This window comes from Diplotaxodon limnothrissa, linkage group LG11 (assembly GCF_057381915.1).
Source record: "Diplotaxodon limnothrissa isolate DT_005_m linkage group LG11, D_limnothrissa_male_GT1.1, whole genome shotgun sequence".
NCBI lineage: Eukaryota > Metazoa > Chordata > Actinopteri > Cichliformes > Cichlidae > Diplotaxodon > Diplotaxodon limnothrissa.
Window position 1 is genome coordinate 26061397 of NC_140606.1, and position 22230 is coordinate 26083626.

General features: G+C 39.9%; 3 protein-coding genes across 3 annotated transcripts; 2 read left to right on the forward strand and 1 right to left on the reverse strand.

The window, feature by feature from the left end:
• The first annotated feature begins 1241 nt into the window (after positions 1-1241).
• Positions 1242-4898, forward strand: rbp5 (retinol binding protein 1a, cellular). Its single transcript, XM_085366456.1, has 4 exons — positions 1242-1658; positions 2057-2241; positions 3691-3792; positions 4610-4898. The coding sequence occupies exons 1-4, from the start codon at positions 1583-1585 to the stop codon at positions 4661-4663; spliced, it is 417 nt and encodes a 138-aa protein (XP_085222582.1). The 5' UTR covers positions 1242-1582; the 3' UTR covers positions 4664-4898.
• Positions 4899-5445: 547 nt separating this feature from the next.
• Positions 5446-16525, reverse strand: LOC146622880 (tumor necrosis factor receptor superfamily member 5). The gene is made up of 8 exons (XM_085366455.1): positions 16140-16525; positions 15871-15996; positions 14925-15071; positions 14719-14812; positions 14235-14311; positions 10548-10658; positions 8246-8374; positions 5446-6149 (listed from the first exon to the last, which is right to left on the reverse strand). Exons 1-8 carry the CDS (start codon positions 16195-16197, stop codon positions 5971-5973), a joined length of 921 nt encoding a protein of 306 aa, XP_085222581.1. The 5' UTR covers positions 16198-16525; the 3' UTR covers positions 5446-5970.
• A 461-nt stretch (positions 16526-16986) lies between these two features.
• Positions 16987-22230, forward strand: c1s.2 (complement component 1, s subcomponent .2). Its single transcript, XM_085366454.1, has 11 exons — positions 16987-17014; positions 17175-17373; positions 17454-17634; positions 18198-18323; positions 18531-18724; positions 20260-20410; positions 20511-20626; positions 20733-20817; positions 20905-21039; positions 21126-21200; positions 21282-22230. Exons 1-11 carry the CDS (start codon positions 17001-17003, stop codon positions 22103-22105), a joined length of 2100 nt encoding a protein of 699 aa, XP_085222580.1. The 5' UTR covers positions 16987-17000; the 3' UTR covers positions 22106-22230.

A 22230-nucleotide genomic window follows, 5' to 3' on the forward strand; every position in this document is an offset into this window, starting at 1 on the left:
GACATATAAGATAAATCACTGTTATGAGGTAGATTCTGAACAAACTGTAGCAACCACTGAATCAGAATCAATAATGACTTAATAAAACAAAACACACCTTTCAGCTTTTCAAGTATTTTGAGTTTGACCTGGAATTTAAAAGTGATCTGGGTCAACTTCAGTTGTTTAAATGTGCTATAGGCCAGCGGTCCCCAACCTTTTTTGCGCCACGGACCGGTTTATGCCCGACAATATTTTCACGGACCGGCCTTTAAGGTGTCACGGATAAATACAACAAAATAAAACTAGTACCAGTATCGAAAAAAATAAGATTTATTCATAACACACGTGAAAAGACCGAGGAAAACCGAGTTAACAATAAAAACGATAACAAAATAACGCTGAAAACCGATAAAAACCCTGAAAACCATACATTTCACACCTGAGCCTCTACCCTCGCGGCCCGGTACCGGTCCGAGGCCCGGGGGTTGGGGACCGCTGCTATAGGCTGTAAATAAAATAGACACAAAAACATTCAGACATTTTATAGCGCATGTTTCAAGTATATGAACTAGTTCAATCCACTGTTGGCACTGATACTATAGGTATTTGGATTGATCTGCACTTTTTTGGATGGAACACCCTTGGGAGAAAGCAGAAGGCGGCACACAGGTAAGAGACACAATCTGGCCCTTTAAAATGTTTCATTGGTTAACTATGAACTTGTTTTCCTGCCTCTCACCTGTTGGCGTAACAAAACTTGCTATACTATATATACTAAACTTCATCAGTACCAGTTGGGAGGCTACCAACAAGGAAACACCTACAAAAGCATCAATCAGTAAAACATGAAAAACCTCTGTGAGTTTTCTTTTGTATAAATAGGGTCAGAGTTAGCCATGTGTACTGAAGAGGACTTTCATTAAAACCAACCAATCAGAGGAAAGCTGGCTTAAACGGAGAAAACAGCCTTTTTGAGAGGAATGATTAAATGAGGTCTGTACATCAAAGTAAATAAGGACGATTTGGAACATGCAAAACTTCTTTAGTATGGTCAAAGAATAAAAGATGGCGCTGGAAATGAGCATATCAGGTTATCCTTGATGTCTCTTTGTTCCTCGCTTTGACTTTGTGCTGCTCAGCTGCTAGTGCACGAGCATACCCGTTTACTTAGTGCATCAACCAACCCTCTGCGTGTCTGGGATCCGAAGCGCCGCCTCTTCTTGCAACTGATCCCTCTGAGAAAAGCATTAGTAAAGATGAATGAACCTCCCCCTGCATGAGGTCCTGCAGAAAAGGCCCCGCTCCCTCCCTGGAAACGATTGCATATACTGAGCGTGAGTCACCACCAGAGTTGCATATTTGGAGCAGCTTGCAGCATAACCGAGCACCAAACTCCAGCAACAATCTGCAACAGGCAGCACTCATTCCACGCGCATTCCCGTCAAATCCGGGTCCATTGTCCAAAACGTTGCGCAACTGAAAGTGATATCACAGGAACCGGCAGCTTGTCTGTGAGATCCACACGGGACTGGAGGAAAAGCAAGAACGAGGAAAAACGGGGATTTCTGGAGTTTCGGAAACAACAAAGAAGAAGAAAAAAATGGCAAAACCTAATTACAGCGGCACTTATCATATGGTGGAACAGGAGAATATGGATTCCTACCTCGGAGCTTTGGGTACAAATCTTTATACAGTATTTTAAATACTTTTGTAATCTTCAAGTGCGTTGCTTTTTGTAACAGATGTGCAGTTAAAACCCTCCAATGTAACAATAATCTTTCATGTCTTTTATTTTTTTAAGTATTCATATGTTCACTGACTCGTTGCCATTAGGTTACTTTAAAAGGTAACCTTAAGTGTCTGATTTAATGGTGAGGACCATCTTTATTTGCTGAAGCACATTAGTGTAATGAAATCACCACCTTGTCCTCTGTGTGACCCCGGATCCATTCACTCCCTCACACTGTGCGTCCCCTCTGCCTGCAGTGTGTGTGAGAGACAAAAAAACCTGCTTTACTGAAGTAACAGACTGTGGCTCATGCTACAACATCTCTCTCTCTCTTTCTTCTCTTAGATGTTAATTTTGCTCTGAGGAAGATCGTCTGTCTGTTGAAGCCCACTAAAGAGGTCACCCATGACCCGGCCACAGGAACCATGAAAATCCGCACACTCACCACCTTCAAGAACTTCAACATGGATTTCACTATTGGAAAAGAATTTACTGAGGACCTTGGGCCAGTGGATGGCCGTGTGTGTCAGGTACGTGTTTTGGTTTTTCCAAATGTGCACATCGGCATGTTTGTACATGCACGCAGTTTTAACATTACATTGATTTTATTAAGTCATTACTTGTTATACAAGTTTGATTTGCATGCTTAGTGTTCAAACAAAGTCAACACACCTGCTGAGGTTTTTTTTTCCATAGCTGCTACTTGCTGCTTAGAGGAGGGCTTAAGAATTGCAGTAACGTACATTAACTCCACAATGATTTTGAAAAGGTCCAAGATAGGAGGAGACCTTGTGCTTGAAAGTTTGAACTTTTTTCTAAATAAATATGTTTGTCACATAAGCATTTAAAGCAGATCTGCTGTGGAAAAATATGTAATGTATTTTCACTTGTCAAGGTGAAACTGGGTTAGGTTTCATTGCTTTGCATGATGTTCAGGTGTGAGTGGGACGGGAATCGAAGGTCAGATGTTCAAAACACGAACGTGCATCACAGCCCGAATAGATGCGGCTCCTCAGAAAAGGATTTGCTGATGCTCATCAGGCTGTGAAGGCTAAAACCACCCCTAAAGAGTTTGGTCTACACCAAAACACAGTCAGACAAATGATGGAAATCATAGGTTGTTGTTGCCCTCCCCAGGTGTAGTCAACCAACAAATATCACTCCAGGAGCAACATCCAAAAACTTAAAGGCCTCTCTAACAGTGACAATCTTCAGCTTACTGAGTCTAACATCAGCAGAACTTTAAACAGCAATGGGGTGTGGAGTAGGGCTACCAGAAGAAAGCTGCTGATCTCCATTTGCAGCTTGCAAAAGATCTAATTGAAAAACCAGGACACTGAACTATAATTCAGGTAAAGATGATATTGAAGCAGAGCTTTTTGGTATAAAATGAGAAACCAGTTTAAATGAAGGAAATGTTGATGGTGGCTTGTTTTGCTGTTCTTAGTTGTCTTTTTCTCATTAATGAAGCAATGAATTCTGAATGATACCAGCAAACTCTCAGGGAGGTGACAGGATGCCTGTCCGTGGACTAAATCCCACGAGAATGTGGGTTATACAACAAGATAATGGCCTCAAACTCACAAGTTCCCCCATCAAAGTGAGGCAAAGAAGAATGAAGATGTAAAATGTATTTTTTGTAGTCATTGCTGTCTACATGATACAAAAAAATGCAAAGGTTCATAAATTTTTTCCACTCAGAGATCATTTTTCTCAGCAAACAAACCAGAGTCAGACTTAAATAATCTAATACATATAAATCTTAAACTTAAATCCACTTGTATAAAAATCAGATGTTTTTTGTCACATGTTTGAACAAATGAAGTATATTTTAAAGGGTTCATGACCTTTCACGGATCACTGTATTAGTCTCCCCTCTTTGCGCTGCACAAAGCTTCTTGTCTCTGTGTGGCTAAGCGTTGTGTGAGCTACTGTACATGCTAATGTCTCACACTAACGGCATCTCTGTGGTTACACAGACTACAGTAGATTGGGACGGCGACAAGCTGGTTTGTGTACAGCGAGGCGAGAAAGAGGGACGAGGCTGGACGCACTGGCTGGAGGGCGACAAGCTGCATTTGGTAAGGATGTACGAGGGGAAGAAGAGGCCAGTGCAGAGAGAAAGCAAGGAAGAGGGAAGAAGGAAAATGAAAGCTTAAAGGGAAGTGATGGAGAAATTGATATGCTAAATGAGGGAGGGTATTCAAATAAGGCAGGTTTTAGAAGTTATTCATTTCTGTTACCGTCTTTGTGTGAAGAGGTTTTTATTAAGAGGTCAGTGGAGTTTGTACATGCCTAAGGCCAAACTACGACCTGACAAAGGAGTACACACAAAGGAGGCAGAGGAGCCCTGAATGCACGTCTTTATGGAGTGAAGCTCAGAAGCACTTTTGAGCTCAAACAGTTCAAGCTCATAGCTTATCTTTCATTACTGGTTACGTTTTCAAACGATCTACATTGTTCCGCTAAAAAGCTCTCACGAGGTTTTTTTAATACCTTTGTTGCAATCGGGAGAAAACAATGTGTTGTTGATGCTAAACTCAAGAGAGAATTGGGAAAGAAATGCCAGCTAGGATCAAGACTTATAATGGTGGGTTTTAGAGGTTACACAAAGCAGGGGAAGGGAACAGTGAGGGATTAATATAGAGGCGGAGGAGGAAAGTAGAGAGCGGGCTGAAAAGACCTGATGAATAGATGGTGAGAGAGTAGAAGACGGATTACGAGGTCAAAGGATGAGAAGGAGAGAGGTGGGGTGGAAATGGTGTCCTGGACACAATCCCAGTTTTGTGCTCGTCTTTAATGTGCCAAATGTTCTCGTTGTTTCTCACCATTCATTTACACCCTCTCACTTCGTGTTTTTTTTTTTTTTTTCTCGTCTTTTCCACTTCCTCTCTGCAGGAGATGAGAGTCCAAGGAATCAAAGCCAAGCAAGTCTTCAAGAAGGCAAACTGAAGTCACAGGAAATGTTTTACAGCGAATAATCCTATTAAAACAAAGTAGCTGGTACAAGAGTCACGTTTATAGCATTTTTATTATAATCAGCAGTACTGAATATTGAAAACAGAATATGAACTGAATATGTCTGATGGGTTTAACAAAGAGAAGAGAGCAGTTTAGCAGAATGACTGCGTCCTTCCCCATATTGCACAATGTTATAAAGAAGTCATAATTCATGCATCTGTCGTGTTTCTATTCAGTGTTTTAAATTATACAAAATGTGTGTGTGTGTGTGTGTGTGCGTGTTGCTGCTTCATATCTAAAGTCATTTTCACTCATGAACTGCAGCCCTGAACTTTTACAGAAAGTACCAAAGTAAAAAAAATGCAAAAACGACAACAAAACAACAAAACAGTCTGACAGAGTCAGCTCAGACATTAGCCTTTAACCTCCTGTTCCCTGGTTCAAAGTCTATGTGAAGCCGACTATTTACTGATGTGTGCTGCATGGCAGAAAGGAAAACTTGAATCAGTGTGTTCATGCGCATTATAATGATTTACATATACAATACATTCAAATCTGAATTACTGACTTAAGTGGGAACAATATAAGTTAAACAACTCAATATATACAGATTCCATTAAACGGTCAGGATAGCAGTAGATTTCCCACTATCAACAAATCCAAGGAAAAGCTACAAAGATTCATGTATTTTCTGATTTCACTATCTTATCAGCAATAAAACGATTTGTTCCTATAAAGAAAGCAAATCTTTTAAAAGCAAAGAAAAAGCCTTTGGTCATCGGGATACCTAAAAATGTTTTTGAAATGGGTGGAAATGATGCTATTTTTGTAGGATTTATTCCCGCTGCTCAAAAATACTCATAGCAGCAGCAGGATGTGGGATGATGAAGGATGATATCACGCACTGCGTCACTTTGGCTCACTTAAAATGTAAACTATATTAGGCTCTGTTTGTTACTATCACCGCTTAATTTTTTTTGGTCATTTCGTGAGAATTGTTGTAGTAACAAAACTAAACAAAAACAAAACATGTCAGATTATTCCTGAGAACAGGACACCACTGTGCATCACCAGTGTTTTTTCAGCTGTGTGGTCAGGACAGCACAGAAATGTCACTTCATTTGAGAGGAAATTCTCATGAGTGTCCTGCAGGTGGCATCAGTCAACCTTCAAGGGACCTGAAAGAGAGCCCAGTCTCTCTCTTTTGGTATTAAAAGGGTTTAAAGGTCTTGAAAAGAACTGCATTGCCTCCGATCCAGTGAGGGTCTGAGGTTGGGTAAGTATGCCGTTACACTGGATTATGTCCCACAGTACTCGTCCTCCTGTGGCTCGGATTGCGACCTGAAGAAGTTGTTGCAGTAACTCGCGTTTCCATTCGTGTTACTGGATTCGACAAAGGAAACGGAAGCTTTCAGTGGAGTTATGGGGTGGCTGGTGTTCAAGGTGTCCTCTGTGCAGGAAATGACCAAAGGATCATCTGAGGAGAACGATAAAATCATTAAGTATGACCATTCCTCACTGGAAATGCAGTTTTGCACTTTATGAGCTGCAATGTTTGTAAGATGAATGTAAATGAGTTCCTGAGAAACTGCAGAAATGACCAACATATAGCATCCAGCTTTAGTGTTGTGTCACATAGATCAAGAGTGTCAAACATAAGGCCCCAGGTCCAGAATTGACCTAGGAAAGACCCCAATCTGGCCCACTGGATGGCTTTGGAAGCTTTTAGACCATTTCTACCCATAAAACCCTCCCTCATCGCCATTCACAATCAGAGATGCCCATCTCTGATTGTTACTTGTAACGCGTTACTGTAATCTGATTACTTTTTTCAAGTAACGAGTAAAGTAAGGGATTACTATTGCAAAAACGGTAATTAGATTACCGTTACTTTCCCGTAGGAACACTGCGTTACTAAAACCGTGATTTTTTGCGAGAATGTCTCACGAAGATGACGGACGCGAGTGCAGCGTTAGTGACAACAGCTGTGTGCAGATCAACAATGGATCACATATCGATTGTGGGAGAGAGTATGAGCGTGCAGCGTTTAAAGCGTGGAAGTACTGACCTTACTTTGAGTTTGATTCCATAAAAAGTGACAAAAACATTAGCGTCCATCGTGCGTGAGAAGAAAACTTCTTTTTACAGCGAAAAAAACCCCTAAACTTCCAAGCAAGCACCGAGTGCGCAACGATGTAATGGGAAACTCAGAGAAACTCGCGGATTCTTCAATTGACCGGGGCACACCTGCACCAGGGTAAACCTCCGCCTACTGCAGTCCTGCTTTACAGGTGAAAATAGAGCACAGGACCGCTGAGTCTTTGACTTTATTTATGTTCTGCTGTGTTTTACTTGCATCTATTTGAAAGAGTGAGTGTAAACACACAAAATATTTTATTTTATGTGCTGGAATGTGTAGAAAATAGGTTTAAATGTTAAACTAATTTATTCAACTCAGAGAATGTTGCATATAATTAAATTTTTGCTTGATGCATAAAGTTAAAAGATTAAAACTGATAAAACAAGTTAAAAAAAAGAGACTTTTCCATTTGATTACATTTTGTATGATGGATTATGCAGTAAAAGTAGAATTGGGCTGAAAGATCTATCGCTTTATCACCTCTTCAGGTTGTAAATCGTGTTTTAAAAAAGTAACTAAGTAACTAAGTAGTAACGGGATTACTTTTTTGGGGAAGTAATCAGTAATTCGTTACTGATTACTTTTTTTGAAGTAACTTGACCAACACTGTTCACAATACACCAAGATCATTGATTTCTAGAGTTGTGTAATTTTATGCGCGTTCTCACGATCCAAGCTCAAAAACTCACGGTGACACCAGAGCAGCACTTCTTTACCATGTAGGAAAAATGAGTCATACTGTTGAAATTGTGGTTCTTTGTCCTATTTTAAGTTATCTCATTGATTAAATGTGTAGTTCAACTTTTCACACTGACAGAAATTGTAGTTTCACCCATCTGGCCCACATAAGATCAAAGTCGTGGCCTGCGATATAAAAAGAGTTTCACATCCCCAGCATAGATGAAGCAGGCTCGTCCTACATGAATTAAGGCCGTGTTTTGACGATTTTAGGGGGAAATGCTGTTTTGATTATCAACCAAGGCTGCCACAGTCTCACCTAGGTGTTGAATTAAGCTGAGATCATTGGAGATTTATTATTTACATACATTGTTCTTGTATTTCTGCAATCACTAATTCCAATGTCAAACACTAAGTGTGTGTGGAGAGATAACTGAGTTGTTCTAGGCATTATGGGGCTGTGCTTAGAGTAGATACAGTGTTGAAAAACAATCATTATAGTGAAATTAATAACAATAATGTTTCAACAAGCCAAGCATGTGAGCAAGGTTTTATAATGGCACTAAATACGGGTGAAAATGTTTTACAGAAAATGATTTTCGAGCCTAAACAAGTGGACTGCTGCACCAACACAAAAGTCTTGGGGCACTTTTGTTGCACGCAGTGACTTTGTTTCAAACTTAAATCCTGCTGTTTGAGAACAAGTCGGTAACATTATGTGTAAATGATGTAAAAGAGTCGATGTGATTCTTCACCTTCGTTAAAAATTGGTAACTTGCAGTCGGGCATGATGCAGGTTTCTTGGCAGTAAGAAGGCTGCTCTCGAGGCATTACATCTGGAATGGGAACCACTGCTACTGGAGTACCACAAATACTGGATCGAGCTGACATCACAAATCACAAGGGAAAAAAAAGGCATTTTAGTTTTATGCTCACAAACATGCACAAAACATACAAATAATTCCACCAGTTGGACTTTAGATGGCACTAAAGCCTCCCCAAAACCCCCAAAATCCAAGGGGTTGAGTTTGACCAAAGCACCTCCATGTAAAAAAAAAACACCAGCCACTGGTCATTAGAGTCGCGACATTGAGTCCCTTCACTGTCTTTTGACCATCTGTGTGAACTTTGTTCTGAGTCAGCTCCGAACAGCTCTGAGAACAGCTCTGAGATACAGACAAGCAAACCAAGGCTGTTAGAGTTCCCGAGACTAAACAGAACATTAGCCATAAGCAGGTTACTAGGGCGATCGTGGCTCAAGAGTTGGGAGTTCGCCTTGTAATCGGAAGGTTACAAGGCGGCTCGGACAGTCTCGGTCGTTGTGTCCTTGGGCAAGACACTTTACCTACCGCCTACTGGTGTTGGCCAGAAGGGCCGATGGCGCGATAACCCTAACCCTCGCTTCTGTCAGTCTGCCCCAGGGCAGCTGTGGCTACAACTGTAGCTGCCTCCACCAGTGTGTGAATGGGTGGATGACTGGGTGTGTAAAGCGCTATACAAATATACAAAGGCCATTTACCATTACTGATTTTTTTTTTTAATCCACTTTTAGTCTTTGTCAGCTTTGTTCAGTTTGTCAACACAACTAGCTCGAGAAGGCGTGTTAATTACGCTTGTTTACTGAGACCGGGGTTTCTACATGACTGTGAGATAATTGCGCATGTTGCAATAACTGCTGTAAACTAGCCCCTGACTAATACTGACCATTTCACAACGAAAGAAAGGAAAACTAATACTAAAACTAAACAGTTTTAAACAACATACACGCCAATAAAAATAACCAGTGTGTAACGAGACTCAGGAAACGACTGATTAAATAAAAACCCACAGAATTAAAATAAATTCAAAACTATAATTACTCTGAAGTGTTTCTAAAACGAGACTCAAACAAGTGGCATTAAGAAAAAAACTTTCTGAGCAAAGAGAAACTTCCAATTTATATCACATACTGAAAAAAACATAGCAATAAATTATTACTAGAAAACAAAACTTTGAGCTGCACAAACCAACATATACAGTATATTTATACCATCTACTGTACTGAGCTGGCAGTAAAAATCCTAAAGATAAGTATCTCCAAACCTCAGAAGATAAAACTGAAACTGTTTGCATGGCAGGATATTATGAGGCTATAAAAAAGGAAACTTGCATTTTGGTAATTTCTCTAGTAATAAGCTTTTGATATATCCACGTGCAGATATGTGGAAAATACAGGCATTATGTCATGAAATCAAAGGATCTTATTGGCTCAGAATCACTGTTAAACCTTATCACTCTTAAACTTTTCCCACATGACTGTACAAAGAGTAACAACTGGTGCTTTTAAAAGTAACACACACCCCTTCCTGTAATATTAGCAAAACGGCACACACGCTCTCTAAGACAATAATTATATTCTGTGAGTTCATCAGTGATTTCCAGTACTAGCACATTGTTTCTGTGGAAATAAAAGAAATGTCAGTGAAATAGAAGGGTAGCCAAAATAATAAGCTGTGTGACTGTGTCACATACGTAGGAATTGTTTCTCAGTATGAGCTGTCTGCCCGTGAAGAGTGCGTCACATTACACCAAATAACTGTGTCAGCCTGAATATGTACAGGATGTGGTTTCCTCATTGAGACAGTCATGTTCGCTAAAGCTCCTCGAGCATCAGACTCGGCTGCTGCTTTCTTAATCTGTCAGAGAGTTCAACTACATCATATCCTTTTCAAGCGAAAAGAAAAGGAGAAATTCAACTTACTTTACATGAAAGATCACATTTTAATATTCAAAAAATCCAGTCTGCAAATGTAATATTAGGTTTCCCTGAGGTTTTGTTATTAATACACTGCAAGGAAACAGTGGGAGGCCATGTTTGAGAGAGATAAGCAGTGACCTTCAACTGTAAGACTTCAAAGCCAGTACCCTCTCACTGTTGTGGCTTAAAGCATGAGTAGTTACTGCCAGTGGGTGGGCTTACACGCACATCATTTTGCCGCCTCTTCAGGAAGACAATTATGAGAACAAGTGTGAGAAAAAGTGGCAAACACGCCCATCCGAGTGACGTGTCGTACACACCTGCATTGTACGTTTTGCATTTCTTTCTCCAGAGGATGAAAATCAACACGATGACGATTGCGGTCAACACGAGCCCTGACCACAAACCTGCTGGCAACATCCAATAACAATCTGGAAAACAACGAGAAGAAAATGTTCTTAGGGCCATGCCGAGTACATCTACAGTGGGTTATTCACCTGATTGCACAATAAATTTTCACAAGCGTAATATAACTTCTGGGAAACTTAAAGTGGGAGGGAGTGATTACTGATTACAACTCATGTTTCTTCATTAATAAGGTAGTGAGTGAAATGACTGTGACGAGGAGAAACTTGATTTTTTTCTGACTTTATCAAAGAAATAAAAAGACTGATTATTGTTAGTGAAAGATTATATGCATTTCTTTTTGAATTTGCAGGTGGTGACTCATGATCCGTGGAAGCTCACTTAAAGAAAACTCTTTCTGGTGAAGTGCCAACATGTCTAAGCAGCATTAATTCTTAATAAATGGCCGCAATCCACTCCAGAACAGTCCAATCATTTGTAACATACAGCTTTACGTACTGTGTTCATAAAGCAATGATATCTACAACAAAATATCATAAGGTCTAAATGTGCTGTATAAATATGACTCGCATATTTGTTAATCACATTGCTGATTATATGTTGAATACATGTTTAAAATAATATTTTGAAAGATATAAATTATATGTATTCAATTTAAATCAGTTTTATTTAAGGGAGGGAGCCAAGGCAAAAGACGTCAGTTCAATATATTTTCAAGCATTCACTTACTGACTGTACAGCAGGTTAAGCCGCTTCATCATTCAATTCAGTTCAATTTTATATGCATAGTGCCAAATAAGGTAATAGAACAATCAGATGACTTCCCCATCCATGAGCAAGCAATTAGTGACAGCGGGAAGGAAAAACTCCCTTTTAACAGGAGGAAACCTGGCTCAGGGCAGCCATCTGCCACGGCAGGCAGAAACAGGACAAAAGACACACTTGGAAGAGAGCCAGAGATGAATGAAAACTAATCATTAAACACAAAGTGGTGTATAAACACTGAGAGTAAAAAGAGGGGAGTGAAGAAGAAACACTTGGGAAGCCCTCCTCAGCCTGTAGGAGCTTTATGGTAATGCAGCAATGCATTATAGAGTTATACACTATTATACTTTAAAATATATTGGATTAAATAATAATTTATGCTGTTTTTTCTACCTAAGAAGATGAAAAAGGTAAATCGGACTCTAATTTAAACCTTTTTAGGTTAAATTTAGACTTCAACATTAGACTTATGTGTGAGTTTCACTACTGATTTGACTCAATTTAATGGAAATAAGTATTTAAGGGGCAAAATATGCATTTTATGAAACCTGAAAGTAGGCTTTAAAGCTTGCATAACATGACTATATTTAAAATGTGATAAACACTGGAAATCTTCACCATCTTCAACATCCCCACCCCCCTCTCAGTATCACCCCAGCAAATATCACAGTAGTTAAAAGAAGTCATCTCATGCGATATTTGGACTTGATTCATTGTCTGGAGTATATTTAGACATTTCAGTATGTCTGTATTCTTTGTCTGTGTGCTTCTTCTGCCCCCTCTTTTTTTTTTAGCTGCTCAAAATTCAATGCGCCTCACAAAAACACTTCCTGTTAAACAATGCATGTGGCTTCATGCTTTCCCAGAAGTGACTTTGATAGGTGAATTTGTTTTTAGTACTGAAGCAAAAGAATGTCTTCCTTTGGTTTCATTAAAAAGAAATGCCACTGAAAAATAAGGCTCGGCGGGGTCGTATGCAAAATCATTTTTCGCGGTAATGTAGATGTTCACACGAGGTATTTTAAAAACTTTGATGGTTTTTAAAGTTTTCTGCTGACACCACCATCAAACTGATTTTTAATCCAAAAAACTTTAGCCAAAAGAAAAATGACTATTTCCATATGCCATTACTTATATTTGGTGGTGTGGCTCTGCTTTGGGACTTCTCTGCATTTCCATGCTCAGATGGGGAAAGCCTACGGTGAAAAGAGCAGCAGCAGGACCCCCTCACAGAACAAAACTAACGTCGATTACGACAAACATCACATGAATTGAGTCAGACGTCGTGTGAAAAGAGGGAGCTGGGGTTGCAAAATAGCTCACACTGCAGCTATAAACAGGCTAAAGCAGTCTAAATAGGACACCCTACATAAGATTTGTCAGTTTGAAGCACAGAAGAGTGTCAGCTGACATGTGCTGATATTAAGATCAGCCGTTATCAGCTGATCTACTGGGACTGTGGGCTGAGCTCAGCTTAGTAGCCTTCCTGAAGTAATGCTAGGCTCAGTTTGTGGTTTAGATGTTTCTGAAAGAAAGTTAAGCACCTCTTAACCTTCTAAAATTAAAATCTAAGGTGGTGAGCTAGTTAAGCAATATACGTTCTTAACATCAGGGTGTTAACAGGTCAAAAATTAATACCTAAATACAGCCTTACAGGGTTACTGATGTGGCCATACACCACAGCACTCTGCTACCTAACAAATACTACTCTCTTCTTGTCAGTGCCTTGAAAGTATCTGCCCTAAACCCATGTTTCTTCAGAGAACTACACCAACTCATGGTACAAAGACCGAACTGACGCTTCAATATCTTGCTCAAGAACAACATCTTGCTTCAACAAACTGACTGGAGAAGTTTGTGAGTGTACCACTCACCTTCCGACTTTTCTTTTTTAAGCTTGAGGATATAAATTTCAGATTAGTTAAATGGACCACACAAATACTCTTTGTCTCGCATTTAGTTGTTGGAATTTTACGCTGGCTGACTGTGAGGCTGTTTGAGTGGCACATTAATTTAGTGTTATTTGCCGCTCACAGCCTCTGACTAGATATGATGTTTGGTTTTTAAGGCAAGCTATAGATGTAGTGAGCGTGAACTAGAGCAATATTGAGGTCCAGTGGGCTAAACTATAGCTACTACTTTAATTTTACATGAAAAATGTATATTTAACTGCCATAAATGTAAATTATGTCAGTTTGTTTAATTTATTGTGTTCATTTATGTTATTTATTTTCTTTATTTATTGTTCCTTTTGGGGTAGGAACTAAGGTTCATTCTGTGTTGCACACAGGCCTTTTTAAGTGACGTAAAGGGAAGTAAAAAGCATGTGCAAGAAGCTAAGTTAATAAGTTAACTAAGGCAGAAGAAGGAATAAATAAGCAGTTTAAAGTAAAAGAAAGCTGCAAAGAAGAAGAAATTGGGAATTATTTTTGTTAAGTTTTGTTCCTGAAGCGGACTCATTCCCTCACGGTTACGTGCAGCCAGCGAGGTACGTTAACTGTGTTTGTTTATCGCGTATTTGTTAACTTGGGTTTAAATGTTTATTTGTAATATTTATATTGGTCATTCTGTACTTTTATGTAATAACAGTTTGACGGTGGATTTTATGGTGTTTCTGAGGAGAAGTGTGACAGAAGAATAAATCCATCTGTGAATGAAGAACCGTGGTGTCGTGTATTAACTGGAGGGAGTGATAGTATATATTAGTAATTTTGCATCAATACATCTTCAACTTCCTTTCTTAATTATAGGTCCTGTTACAGGAAGATAATGTCAACAGGAACTCAGTGAATCACTCGGCATAAGAGCATCCGCTGACAACTCCATCTCTCTTTTTTTTAACAAGATCTCAAACACTGATAAAGCCAGAAACTTACCAGATTTGAAGTTTCCACAAACTGCATCTCTTTCATTATCTCCTGGAATTTTCAGCACTCCTCCGTAGTCCTCACATCTAAAAAAAAATACCACCAACAACAGGTGAACACAATAAATATGAATAATAATAAAATAATAAAAGTCGCAATTTATAGTTGTTGTTTTTTAAAAAAAAAACTGGACAAGCTTTTGCTACAAAATCGGTGTTAAAGGGATGTAAAGAAAAAGGCCTCCTACAAGCATGGGAAACTGTTTCAGCACAATTTTTACAGTCTGGATGAAATATTTACAGTAGGTAGGATGTGGGATGTTGTACGTTTCGAGTTTGTAGACTGAGGGCACCAACCGAAACCAAGAGACTAATTTCTGCTCTGTGTCAATGGATGACTAATTCACTCACAGTCTACATAAAACACACAGTTCTTCAAATTTAATAATAACATAATAATAATAACAATGATAATAGTTGTAATGCAGTCTTGCCTGGTGTGAGGTTTACAGGGTGACACATAATCTGTTACGTTGCTGAAGGTCCCCTTTCCACATGGAGCACAGATTACGTTACTCGTGCCGTCGCCTATAATGAGGAGTGAAATTTATTCACCTGACTTTGTGGCACTTTAGCTAAGAATGTGAAATATCACTGGAGAAAATTATCGTTCATTAGGAATTTTATAGTTAAAGGTTACCTGGAGTCTTGACCCCTTCACCCACTTGGCAGCGGGTTACAGGCAAGCAGTGTTCACATTCATCATCGTTGCAGTAGAAACCTGACACACACTTGCACACTGTGTTTGCTTCAGCTTTGCATCCACTGAGTGTCTGCTGTTTGATACCTGAAAGAGCAAGGGAGAGACGTTTTTTTCTCTGCGTTTAAGTGTGTGTGTGTGTGTGTGTGTGTGTGTGTGTGTGTGTGTGTGTGTGTGTATAGATGGGGGTCGTTGATCTCCAGTTCAAAGTGTCAAAGTGGCTTGAACATAAAGAACAGTGAAAACCCACCTCACAGTTTCTGCGCTATGAAACATTTTGAAAGTGTTGAACTTGAAAATGTAAGTTCCTTTATTGTCTTAAAATCGTCTCTTAACACAATTATCTTAACATAAATCTGAGCTAAGCTCTGTGGGACTTACAGTAAGTTCAAAATGGAAATTTAGTTTAATTCAATTTTCCCTTGAACTTTAATAGCGCCAAATGACAACAACAGTTGCCACAAAACACTTTTGGACGCTGCAAAAACACAAAAATACAAAGAAACCTCAACAGTCAAACGACCCCTTGTGAGAAATAAAGAAGATGTTAAAGAAGTGGATCTGTGAGCATGTGGTGCTGACTTGGACAAACAACAGCAAAGCAGGTATTATTACTCCATAAGTATAGATATCAAAAGCCATCAGCTTTCACAATCTGCAACATCATTATTGCGCAGTTTCCTGCTGTCAAACAGTATATTTCTTTCTTTCTTTTGCTGTGAAAGCAGCACTCCTAGCTTTTTTGTATTTTGCATAGTAGAGTTCAAATACGGTCTTTCTAGTTCTATATCGTTGTATTTCTATTAGAAATAGACTGAATTGTGGTTCTGTGTTTCTTTGACTGAGCTTCTAAGACTAATGCTGCGTGTATGCCTGTGTAACTTACTGAGAAGGCATTGCTTGCAGCGATGGCATTTTTCCACATGATTTTGAGAGTCTGTGTAGAACCCATATTGACATGTGGCACACTCGGTCTCTTTTGTGCCATCGCATGCTGTCTTCATGTACTCTCCTGACAAGGTGAAACAAACAGACTTGTATATTAGATGTTGGTTAATGAAAATACGGCTTTTGAAGAATGCTGTGCAGCCTGTAAAGAAAGTTTGTTAACCGAGGAGAAACGTGAGGAACTGAAGCATTGTCGTATTCACTGACCTGCATTACAGCGTTGACAGCATCTCCCACCATACTCGAACTGATCTTCTTTGCACATTTTGTATCCTATTCGTCAACAGCCCTCCACCTGCGTGTAAACTCTCTAAACTGTAAAAGCCTGCGTCTTTTCAAGCTGTTTCTATACCTGAAAATTGGCTAAATCGGTATGGTAGCTCAGAAGATAAAATCCAGAACTGAACTCTGTCGATCGCCTTGGCTTTTCTGATGATCAAGCAGTTGCTGCTCAGGTTCATCTGCCTCCACTCTATTTCTGACGTACTGTCTCTGATTTGTTCCCCCTCCTCACTCGGTCTTACCTACTTCTCATGTCTTTTCTAGTCCTACACAGTGGAAAGCCCCAGTGACCCTCATCTGCTGTTTCTCCCCCTTCGCCTCTCTGTAGCTCTGTGTCGTTCCTCATTTCCTTCCTGTACTAGCCTTCTCATGTTAACTGTAAATGTGTTTCCGTACTGTAGCTACAGGACTAAATGCTGATTTTGGCACTCGAAGTGCACAAAGGAATATTTCCTTCATCCACTACACCCTTTCCTTTCATCCTGTCACCATTGTTTCAATACAATATTTGTCCCGCTGACAAAGGATCGGTGTTGAGTTGAAAAGTGCAAAGCTGCTGAAAAGCTTTTGGCTCGGTTTGTCTTCCTGTTGCTCCACAGTCACCCTCCTGTTGCCGTAGACGCATAAAGAAACTATCTAGAAATAGATTTATAAATGCTTACGGGTGCAAAACATAAGCAAGAGAGGAAGGGGGCAGCAGGAAGAGGGTGAAATAGAAATTAATATGAAAAGAGGAAGGAGACATGTTCAAATGCTTTATTTGAGAAGAGATTTGATCAGGACAAGATGTTAAGATCAAGGTGGGTTTGGATTTGTTTAATTATCACAATAGATGTGCAAAGAGTGATTACAGAGTGTCTGTCTCTGACATCCAACTACTTAATTTCTGTTTAACGCTACTTTTTAAAAAAAATATTCTTTACCCTTATATTTATTTTTGCTTTGCACCATTTTCTTCAGTCTCCTGCTTCTCCCGCTCTTCCACTCCACGTACTGCATGCTGCTGGGATGGGTGGAGTCTCCAGGTTATCCCAATGGGTACTTACCTCATGCTAGTCTAAATTGGAGCAGGTGCGCCCCCAAAGGTCACAGCCTCTCCATAAGGTTCATCCACCTGGACCTGGAGGACAGTATCGACTGTGAAAATGATGCAGTGAAGGTAAGAGGATATCTTAAATGATGTTAATACCTGCCACATACTATTTTCTCATTATGCCTCTCATCTTTTTTCCCCCTCAGATCTTTTCAAATGGAAACTTAATTTCCGTTTTGTGTGGCACAAAGGAATTTGAGGAGCTTCAGTCCACTGTAAATCCTGCGCTTTTCTCGCCCCCGGGTGGCTGCCTCGCCCTTTCGTTCCACTCGGACTACTCAAACATAAAGAGGCACACCGGCTTTAGAGGCTTTTATACAACCCAAGGTGAGAATCAGAGTAGAAATCTGCAGAAGGAGCTCAGCTTGTGGAAATATACTTATACTTTTGTAATCATATTTCAAGGAAGTCATTTTTAGAGAATAAATCACAGTGTAAAAAGCTTTTTGTTTAATAAAGAAAACATAAGATTAAAAAACATTTGTGTGCAAGAGTTTGTCTTCTTGCACTGCAAAAAAAAAAAGTGCTGACGACACTAACGTGACTGATGTCTCACCTAAACCTCGTCTAGTATCAGTAGACTCTTGTTCCTCTACTGAAGACTTTTGCCACACATGTTACCTAGAATACAAACCAGGAGAACTGATGCGAAACTGTGGTTTTCTCTGATTTTTTTTTAATGCAAGAGATGCAAAATGTCAAGGATTTTTGTTGTCACTCTGTCGAGATGAACAAACATTTGCTGTTTGATCACTTGTTGAGTTATGACTTCTGTTAAAATGTTACGATAGATAGCATGATTGATATATTTATCAAGTCATTCCAAGGAATTGTTTTTTTTTTTTTTAATGCTTTTCTGCGTTTAACCGTTAGCTCATTCCCTCTGTTAGACTATGATGAATGCAAGGATAACGAAATCAACCAATGCACCCAGTTCTGTCACAACTTCATCGGAGGGTACCACTGCTCCTGTCGCCACGGCTACCACCTGGATGTGGACAACCACACTTGCACTGGTACAAATAATCAAATTTGCTTCCAAACATTCAACAGAATCAGGATTTAACACGTCTGAAGGAGACAAAAATACACAAAGAGAAGTGAAAATGGGAAAATAGAGGAAGCAGAAGTATTGTGGGGAGATTTTTGGGAAGGTACTGATTGTGTAAAACTTATGATTTTGTTAAAATGAAGGTAATGGCAATGATCTCTCATGTTCACAGTGAACTGCAATAAGGACCTGTCAGGAAAGAGCAACGGTATCATATCCAGTCCTTCCTGGCCCAACTCGTATGCAGAGAATGCAAACTGCCAGTACACGCTGCTCGTCGACTCCCAGTCTCAGGTGGAGCTCGAATTCTCGGACGTTTTTGATGTGGAACAAGGCCCCAATGGTCAATGCATAGATGCACTGAGAGTAAGTGATGACTCAGAATATGCAAATACCTCTCGAAGCTGTGTGTGTGTTCCCCCCAGAAACTTTAACTTTGCATATCAATAAACAAAGAGGAAGTTCAGGAAAAAAAGTGTTGTAACCATGGATTTGACAACAGACAGTCATCCTATTTTTGACGTTTTATGGTTTCTCTGTGTTACACATTTGGGTTTTTTCTTTGTGTACCATTCCTGTGTACATTGATCTCATCTTGTTTAGTTTCAATTTGACATATAACCTAATTATTATTTTGTTGTTGTACTGTTGTTGTTTCTTGTTTCAGAGCCACAGAAAAAGAGTCTCTAATGACATTTGAGATAAATTTTCTCCCAAATAATAAAATAATAAATGGATAAGTGCTAGAAATATAAGTTAGGGTAGTTCTTTGTCAGTGTTAGACATCACGTCTTTTGTCATTTTCATCTACACAGGAACTTTAAGGCTGATATTTTTAAGGTCATATCAGGCCTCAGTTCTTACATTCAGAGCCCATGTCGTTCACCAAGTAACAGCAGTTTTTTAGCCCTTAACCAGGAAGTGAAACTATTCGAGATTCAGAATCTCTTTTGTGAGATACCTGAGACAAGCGCTAACCAAAAGGGGGAGGGAGGGTGAGTACAGCTGCTACCAAGAGAAACCAGAGCTCCAGAAGAAAACCCCCAAAGCGGTGGGAAAAATGTGCAAACTCCAGAGAGAGAAGGGCCCTGCTGGGGCTTGAAGCCCAGGCCCCTCTTTCTTTGAGGAAATGGTGCTAACAACGTCACCAACCTGCTGTAAGCACATTCAGAGGAAATGGTGCTAACAACGTCACCGCCCTGCTGTATGCACTGTCAGAATTTCCTCCAGGATTTCTCTGTAATTGACTTCAATCATTTTTATCTGAAAGCCTCCTGTATGCATTTTCTGGCAACATGTTACTTAAATTTTGTGACTTTTTTTTAAGTCTGTCGCCTTCTAAAATTGACGATCTTGTTGGCTGCTGCTGTGTAGTCTCAGTTACAATAAGGACAGGAGGCTGTGGAGGTTTGTGGTCAAAGATCCCTCATAGAGCCTGGAGGTGTGTTTTAGGTCATTAGGTCTTTTTCAGAAATGAATAATCATCCCACTGAGCACAAACCACTGCAGGATACTGTGGTAGTCATGCTGGTTAACAGACTATCACACCTTAGACTTGTATCAGTAACCACATAAGCAGATGCAAACCATAAATCCAGTTTTTAAGTGCAACCTTATGTCTGGAAAGCATTGATGTGGGTTATAATATGTGATTTCTAAGGCTGGTCTTCCTCTGTAGCTGGGAGGACAACACACTGTTGTGGGCCTAATGATTTCTTTTTCTTTTTTTTTACAAGGGTTTTCCTTTTTTAAACGTCCATGTCAGAATGCTATAAACGGATAGTCTCGCACATCCATCGAGCAGTTGTGTTCAAATTCTTGACAGGTGCTGCACGTCTGCATCTTAAAGAAAGTCTGTAAACTTGAACTTGGTGACAGTGCCTGTGTTGTTTTGTTTGCAGATTGAGACTCCCTCTGGGACTCTGGGACCGTTCTGTGGCAACACGCCTCCCGAATCGCCATTTCTCACTCACGCAAACAAGCTCACGATCCGTTTCACCACTGACGACTTTGGCACCAACAAAGGATTCCACCTCAACTTCAGGACCAGAGGTACTGCAGCCTCCTCATCTCAGACACAGCTGGTAAAGAGCATCTGTTTGGATGTTTGTTGGAAACGACTGTGACTCTTCTTCTCACATCTTAATTGCAGATAAGGTCTGTCCAGCAGTGGTGACCTCACACTCCACCGTGACTCCCAAGAAAGCAGAATATAATCGTGGTGAAGAAGTGAAGGTCACTTGTGAAGAGGGCTATGTTGTAAATGATGTGAGTGCAGAAAGAAATCTGAAGTGTATCCTTGACATTTGATGTAAATATTTAATTTATTAAATAAATTGAATTCTAAATTAAATTACATTCTCATTTTATTAAGGATAAAGGCATCCATGATGTGAAATCAGAGTTCAATGCAATGTGCCATAGCACAGGCGTATGGACTCCCAGCTACACCTGTGGATGTGAGTCTGACTACAATTAATTTCAGATTTTTCTGTTTGTGTCTACTTGTTTTTTTCACACTCAGTATCATTTTTTCTCATATATAGTGGTCAATTGTGGACTTCCTGATATACCGGAAGATGGTATTCTTCAGTTGGTGGGTTCAGATGACCCACAAACTCAATATAAAGACCAGATCCAGTTTAGCTGCAGCTCAAAGTACTACACGCTGGAAGGAGATGGTGATTACAGGACGTTTTTGCTCATACCTTTTCTAGTATCACTGATCTGTTATTCCTTTTGCAAATTTCTCCTTGACTCTTTTCAGACACATTCATTTGCGGTGCCAGTGGCGAATGGATATCAACTAACGGAAATGCAGAGTTTCCAAAATGTCTTCCAGGTACGGATGTATTCCTTCTGTTTTTCAATGTCACTATTCGTTTGGAGCTCTGGGTTTAATGATGACTTCTATTTGTTTCAGTGTGTGGGCAGCCTGAAACACTGATAGCAGGTACAGGAAGAATTTTGGGAGGTCAGGATGCAAAACTGGGAGAAATACCATGGCAGCTATTCATAAAAGAGCCCAGCAGAGGAGGAGCATCCCTGATAAATGATCAGTGGGCTGTGACAGCGGCTCATGTTGTGGATGGGCATGAGAACAGCCCTTTGAGAGTCTTTGGTGGACTGATAGATAGAAGGACAACAAATGCCCCAAGCGCACCTACCTTGATCACTAACAGGATCATAATTCATCCTGGCTACAGAAAGGGGATCACTGGAAGTGCACGCACTGATTTTAACAATGATATTGCTCTTATAAGATTCACCTCCAGAATCACATTAGGCCCAAACCTGCTTCCCATTTGTCTGCCAGAAGAAAACAGTGATGTGCTGGAAAATGAACAAGGTACAGTGTCAGGCTGGGGGAAGACAGAGAAAGACAAGCCATCAGTTTTTTTAAAATATGCTCATGTTTCAGCCTACTCACGCAGCGAGTGTGAGAATACACCGAGACTGAATGACATCCCTATGAGTTTCAGTAATAACATGTTCTGTGCTGGAGACAGCGGGAAGGACAGTTGTCAGGGAGACAGTGGAGGTCCTTTTGTTTTGCCCATGTTGTCTTCTAGCAGTGGGCCTTACTATCTGACTGGGGTTGTGTCATGGGGAGATGAATGCAAGCTTCCCACGGGGGTTTCAACTACAATAGTGAACAAGGGTTATTATACCAAGGTAGGGAATTATGTGAAGTGGATTAAGCAGACAATAGAGAGAGTAGAGGCAGAAGAATCAGAGAGAAAGTAAAATAAATGATGAAGAAAACACTCTGTTATATACGATAATAAAATCATTTTCAGGGCTGATTCACATTTTAAAAAATTACTTTGCTTATAAAATAAAGACCGCAACCTTATAATCAAATGTACCAG

Excerpts from the sequence above, each read along its gene's own strand:
- rbp5 (XM_085366456.1), top strand. The coding sequence starts at position 1,583 with ATGGCAAAACCTAATTACAGCGGCACTTATCATATGGTGGAACAGGAG. Across the intron at positions 1,659-2,056 it reads TTCCTACCTCGGAGCTTTGG|ATGTTAATTTTGCTCTGAGG; the intron begins GTACAAATCTTT and ends TTCTTCTCTTAG. Across the intron at positions 3,793-4,609 it reads AGGGCGACAAGCTGCATTTG|GAGATGAGAGTCCAAGGAAT; the intron begins GTAAGGATGTAC and ends TCCTCTCTGCAG.
- LOC146622880 (XM_085366455.1), bottom strand. The coding sequence starts at position 16,197 with ATGTGCAAAGAAGATCAGTTCGAGTATGGTGGGAGATGCTGTCAACGC. Across the intron at positions 14,312-14,718 it reads CCCTGTAAACCTCACACCAG|ATGTGAGGACTACGGAGGAG; the intron begins GCAAGACTGCAT and ends ATTTTTTTTTAG. Across the intron at positions 10,659-14,234 it reads TTGTGGAAACTTCAAATCTG|ATTGTTATTGGATGTTGCCA; the intron begins GTAAGTTTCTGG and ends GTTGTTTTCCAG.
- c1s.2 (XM_085366454.1), top strand. Across the intron at positions 18,324-18,530 it reads GGACAACCACACTTGCACTG|TGAACTGCAATAAGGACCTG; the intron begins GTACAAATAATC and ends TCATGTTCACAG. Across the intron at positions 21,201-21,281 it reads GTTTCCAAAATGTCTTCCAG|TGTGTGGGCAGCCTGAAACA; the intron begins GTACGGATGTAT and ends TATTTGTTTCAG.